Source organism: Seriola dumerili, unplaced genomic scaffold (assembly GCF_002260705.1).
Source record: "Seriola dumerili isolate Sdu_G_001 unplaced genomic scaffold, Sdu_1.0 BDQW01000191.1, whole genome shotgun sequence".
In the NCBI taxonomy this organism is placed as follows: domain Eukaryota; kingdom Metazoa; phylum Chordata; class Actinopteri; order Carangiformes; family Carangidae; genus Seriola; species Seriola dumerili.
This window is the reverse complement of record NW_019174446.1, coordinates 1,626,404-1,632,561: the sequence shown is the minus strand read 5'-3', so window position 1 is coordinate 1,632,561 and position 6,158 is coordinate 1,626,404. Positions and strand designations below refer to the sequence as shown.

General features: G+C 38.2%; 1 protein-coding gene across 1 annotated transcript; it reads right to left on the bottom strand.

The window, feature by feature from the left end:
- Positions 1-2,610: 2,610 nt before the first annotated feature.
- LOC111227745 (zinc finger protein 706) lies at positions 2,611-6,158 on the bottom strand. The gene is made up of 3 exons (XM_022753436.1): positions 6,054-6,158; positions 5,239-5,387; positions 2,611-4,251 (listed from the first exon to the last, which is right to left on the bottom strand). Exons 2-3 carry the CDS (start codon positions 5,371-5,373, stop codon positions 4,156-4,158), a joined length of 231 nt encoding a protein of 76 aa, XP_022609157.1. The 5' UTR covers positions 5,374-5,387; positions 6,054-6,158; the 3' UTR covers positions 2,611-4,155.

Here is a 6,158-nt window from a genome sequence, read left to right as displayed (position 1 = left end):
GAACAGGGGTTGGGGGTGACGTCAAACGTTACCCAGGCAACCGAACAAGAGACATTATGGGAGTTGTAGTGTTACCCCACATACCATTATAAAGGCCGTCCTCATCAAGAAAGATAACCATAATGATAACGGTGAGAACCAACTCACTGATATTCAAAAGGATATTGATGATCGTAACGCTCCACTTAAAAGTGTTTCTATACCCTCAATTACCTTACATAAAAGCCAACAGAGTGGGGTCAGTTGCAACATCTGAATTCTTCCATTCAAATACATATTTTGAATGATATGTCATATGTAATCATCTTTAAATGGCATCTGTAATTAGTAGACAAAAGTCAGTTTAATAGGCCTTTATAAAAGTTTGGTTGGTCTAGTCCAAATATTCTCTGAATAACTGAGGGAAATGCAAAAAGTGTTGCAACAGTCCCCAGTCTCCCCTACTTGCTATGGATGCTGAGGGCATCACAATCTAGAACACAGGACACAGAACTACAGTATATCTTGCCTAATAGAAATTACTATTTCTGCATTCTGGTTGGTTTCCAAGGGGAGAGAGTGAGGCTATTTTTGCCTTGTCATGTTTTCCCCAGGGCCAAGATTTCAAGCTTGTAACCTATTTAAGGGCAAATGAGAGAGTATTGGCTGTAGAAATGCAGAGGTGCCAGTAAAAAAAGAGTGAAAGTCTCCTTTCCCTTGTTAAGGTGTGGTTCACAAGGGTTGTAGTATGAAACCAAAAAGATTTCAAGTAAAGTAAAAAGAAACATGTGCAACCAGTTTGTCCACATTTTTACAACTTGAACACACACGCACACTCATCCAAATAACAACCAAATTTCAAATGTTTCACAGAAGCTTTCTTCAAAGTTATCAGCAATATTCACAGTTGTCAAACATAGGTCTGCAAGAGTCACTCAGCTTCTGTATTTTGTAACAGTTAAGGATTATGGCTGGAGGATTATGGGAAATGTAGGACCTAGTGCTTTTGGTGCTTGACTCATATTAGGGACTGAAAGTCAGGATATTTTGGCCACAGCTGCTTAAATTTCAACTATAATTTTGTGCAAAATAGATATCTACATCAGTAAAGTGCTAAATTGGAGTAAGGATAAACCCCTTGAGATGCACCATCTTCTTTTTGAGGGGCCCTTAGGCACAAAACACATCTTTTTTTTTAAACTTTTTTCAAAAAAAAAAAAAAAAAAAGCCAAAAAAAGCAATCAGTATAAAATAACACTGAAAACATGTTTGTCCTTTTCCCACTGCTCTGTTTTGTAGTTTGTTACTTGTCTCAATCTTGAGTCACTAACCTGCAAACTTGATATCCTGGTTTAGGAATGTGCTACAGGAAGTACTAAAACCTTATTACTGTTACAGTACCAGATTGGTGTTTTAATCCATGTTTTTGTAGTTTCATAGTAGTACAGCTTTGTGTATCTGGGATTTCTGGGTGCATTTGTGGCATTGCAAGCACTATATGTTAAATCATTTTGGATGCAGTTTGATTAAGGCTTTTTATGTATTTTATCTCTTATCGTGCACAATTTGTAGGGTCACCACACTGCCACCTGTCCAAGGACATAATTGCTGTGGGGAGGTGACATCAGTGGTGAGGTAAAGACACTGAATAGAAAGAGGTGCTTTTGTGGACACCTGTGTAGCTACAGATTTAATTATAGTTTCAGTTTACAGTTTAATTATATTTGATGATGCTGTAGAAAATAATGGTAAACATTTATGTGTGTATGTATGCAAACCCACTTGGGTAACAGAAGTCGTCGTCCATTTTGAAAATGAACTACACCTGCGGCTGAGATGAGGAGAATGCTCCAATTTCTGCCTTGCAGATCCTACAAACCACGCCCACTTTGATTTGCAGCAGTCATTGCTCGCGGCGAAGGAGAGTCCAAACCCCAAACCCTAACCATATTTGGAAGTTCAACTTCCTTCACGTTCGTCCGACGGATGCAGCTGGTTATGAAGGTAACGTTATCACCTGCCCTCTGATTGGACTCATCAGATTCCGCTATAAAGGTCAAAACTCGTATTCTTACCTGTGAATATAGTTTGCGTGCTGAGTTTTACACCTAATTGCTGCTTTGTGTCTGTACACAGATGACAATTTTCTTTCAAGGTGTCTTTGTTTAACTTCACCACCATATCATATCATATAGGTAAGCGAAGTCAACCCCCATTGGAATCAGTATAAAACATACAGAATGAAGTTGTCTACAGTCTGTATGTAGATGGAAGAACATGTCCTGTATTTGGAAGTGGAGCCATGTTTATATCTGTAGAAGGGGCACTGTGTTCAAGTACTGTATGTGTACCTGTTCCACATAGGCTGTGAGATCTAGTGCCAGTTTTAGTTTAGCTACACATAATGAGTATTATTACTAAAAATAACTTTACTTTCAGTGTATTAGACTGAAAGAAAGAAAGACCTGAAACCCGACTTTAACAAGGTTTTCTACATCAACTGAATGGGCTAGTATGGTAGGTGGAAACACAATAGGGAGGGAAATTTCCACATATTTTAGCACTGTTCAAAAATATATTTAACAAACAAACAAACACACACACACACACACACACACACTGTAGTGACGGTTAATATAAAAGTAATACCTTTATTAAAAGGCTATACATTACATTGCGTGGACAAAGATATTATTACAAAAGTAAAAACATGGCTGGTTTTCTGTCCAGACTTTAGCACAGTGATACAATGTCAGTGGTTAATGACCAGTAGGTCCAAATGTATTGAAAATAGTTCCTTTCTATAAATTAAATCTCTGTTCGCATGCTATGAAAAGAAACCAATATAAAAATATGAACCAAAGCTAACTTACAGTGTAGTGTAGTTCAGACTTTTAATGCAGGTTCAGAGTCTAAATACTTTTGCACCATAATGACAGGATAACACTAAAGAGTGTGAGACTGCACTTGGGATTGTTTTCACATATGCTACCAACTGTGAGACAGGTTATACTGCAAAATACAACAGTGACGAACAAAATCATGATCAAATACTTCAGTGCTGCACATAAATATGCCACATACTTATTACAATGACAAACTGAGGGTATAGGAGTAGCTCATTATTGTTATCATTTACAACACCCAGCGCAAACTTTTATTTTCACTGTAATTCACTCAAGAGACCACTTCTAACAGGAACAAAGATCATTAAATGTTTTAAGCAGTCAACACACTGCTCTGTGAAAAGAGGAGCTGAAGAAACTGTCATGGAAGGGTTTGCTAGAAGACTTGCAGTGCCCTCTGTGGTCAACTTTTACAACTCTTCCTTGTACGAAAAAATTACACTATGGACATGAACTACATACATTTCATGAAACTCTAAGGGGAAATGCAATGAACAATTTCAGTACCCGTGTCGCACAATGTGTTTAATATATTCTTTTTATCATCAAAAACTACAGACTTGTCTTGAAATATTTGAAATGATCTACGCAAGGAAAAAATAAAATCAGTTCACATTGGAAGTAAATCTGAATCTACTCACATTATTAGTGGTTTTGATTGAGTTTTTTTCCAAACACTATGAACTCCAAAGTCTTTCTGAATAAACTAGAATTATGAGCCCAACCCTGGTGCTTCACTAATTAATTTCAGTCAAAAATCCTTTATGGGTTTCACAGTATATTGGATTTGATTGCAGATGACTTCCAATTATCATCTTAGAATCATAACTTTGTTCAGCTGAGCTAACGCCAATTCATATTTCCTTCTGAACTCAAAGCTCATCCTGGAACAGTGCCCTGAGATGTTGTAATGGTGGTAGAGCCCATGGACAAGCTGGTATTGTAAACATAACATTTTGAAATGAAATACAAATATTGCATACAATATAGGATGAATATATACATTGTTTGGCACAAGCCAAAAGAGGGTACTAGCTACGGTGTGTCTCCCTTCAGTAGTCATCCTGGATCAAATTCTGGCAAAAAAAATTGAATCCTGAAAGTTACCGTGGACATGCAGCTAAGTACCATCCCTGCATTAATTAGTGAATTAAGCAGCATGAGGAATAATTGAAGTTGTATTGGAGATATTCTATCTAAAACACTGCAAATTGTAAAAGCCTGTCCTGAATCAGCCCCCAACTGTCTTACTGAAGTAGAAGTCAATCTGTTACACCTCCACATCGGCCAACTCTGGGGGCATTGGGGACTTTGGATGTTTGCTTTCAAAGTGCTGCTTAAAGGTCTTCGGGTCAGGCATTTGTGTCTGAGGAAATGTGGAAAGAAAAAAAAGTGAAAAATTAGAAAATACACATTTAAGCACACAGTCCATGAAAAGGAAAACCACATTACTTGAAAAAACAAACAAACAAACCAGAAAAAAGGTGTTGACTATTTACAGTAATACTCTCACAAAATCAGTTTGCCCTGGTACATCAACAGCACCATAATGGTAGATATCTTTCACAACAAGATAACTCGACAGGTCCAAAGATGCACTGTCCATGAGATTAAAAACAGCAGCTTGTTCATAATCTGTGAGAGCAGCTACCTACTTTGGTGGTCAGTAATCACTGGGACAAGATATTACTTAACAGGATAAGGGAAAGAAAACATTGCATTTAGAGGTAACATACAGGGAGCCATTTTTCGTGGTTGAAAAAAATGTAGCGAGACAGTAATGCCAGAATTTGCTTATATCATTCCAGCCATTGTTTAGAACTTCACCATTCCCAAAACAGAGACAATCAGTGCAATTAAGCTGCAAACACAGACAGTGGTGTAAGTAGGAATATTATATGACACATATGAATGTATAGAAGATCATTCATTAAGCACTTTTAGTTTTGCCAATTTTCATACCTGCAATGCGCATCTGGACAATCACTGAACAGGGCATGGCCTTCAGATAGTCTAAGACTAGACAAAGATTTGGGCAAAGGCTCCTCAACCAGCTTTTCACATTAGTGTCTACAAGAGCATGTACATGCTTTACGATTTGGTTACAGATCCCCAAAGATGCACAGACAGGGCCTGTGGGTCAGCTATGGTTCATCTATCCATCATGCACATTGAGTTTAATTTAACAATTTTTGAAATTTCAATGAATCTACAAACAAATTAATATTGCTCTGTACAGGGAGGCATGCGGGTCGGTTGCCTTACTGATTTCCATCCTTAAGTCATGGTTAAATGATACCAAAGTCTTAAGAGAATAATTATTTTATGTTCTGTTTTATGCCTAGGCACATACCCGACACACAGTGCACGTGTATACTAAAGCAGCCTTTGCTGCTGCCTTCTGGTCATGGCCTTTGCTCTTCTTGATGTCTGCCTGCTTTTTGGCATTCTTCTGCTGGGACTGGAACTTCTGGTGCCCACGGGCCATATCTGATGCTAGACCTGAAGAAATTATACAGGAATTTGATAAGCACAACACCATGAAGAAGGCGATGAGCCATGAACTGAGAGAGAATATAAACCTGGCTTGCAAAGAATGACTTCCAAGAAAATGGAAAGCACCAAGGGACTGAACTGTTTGGAAATGCAAAAGCAGTTACACCAGCTGAGGCTGGGATCAACCACCAATCACAAAATTAACCCTTTGGTCACAACCCTCTTGTAATTTTGTTAACTTACTCGGCAACCTTTAACACTGAGAAAGTCATACACCCATGAGCACTGTGGGTTATGTGAGGTCAGTCTCCGCTATGCATTGCTGCCATACGGATACCCTAACAATATGAGACTGCTGGTAAGCCAGTAACGTCAGCCAACTTTAGTTACAACAACGAGGGTTTCGTTTAAAAGCGACAGTTGAAAGTGGTTAATATGGAAGACAGGATCGCCTTAGCGACATAAAAGTTGCATCCTTTGGGAGATTTATCGTTATATCACAAATATAACATGCATTTAAATGTCTGCTAATTATGAGACAAGCATTCTGTTAGCCGGTTGCTATCACTGACGCCAGGTTAGCTAGGTAGAACAGTATGGAGGAATACATACAGAAAATAATTGACAGATATTGTTTAAGAGTCATAATATTGTTAATTGTTAATGCCTTACCAGTGAAAAATAAATGTATTACTGGAGATAGCCACCAATATAAAACTCAAGGAAACACGTCGTTAAGTCCTCTGAACCTTCCGCCGCCTCCAGTGGCTTGTCCTT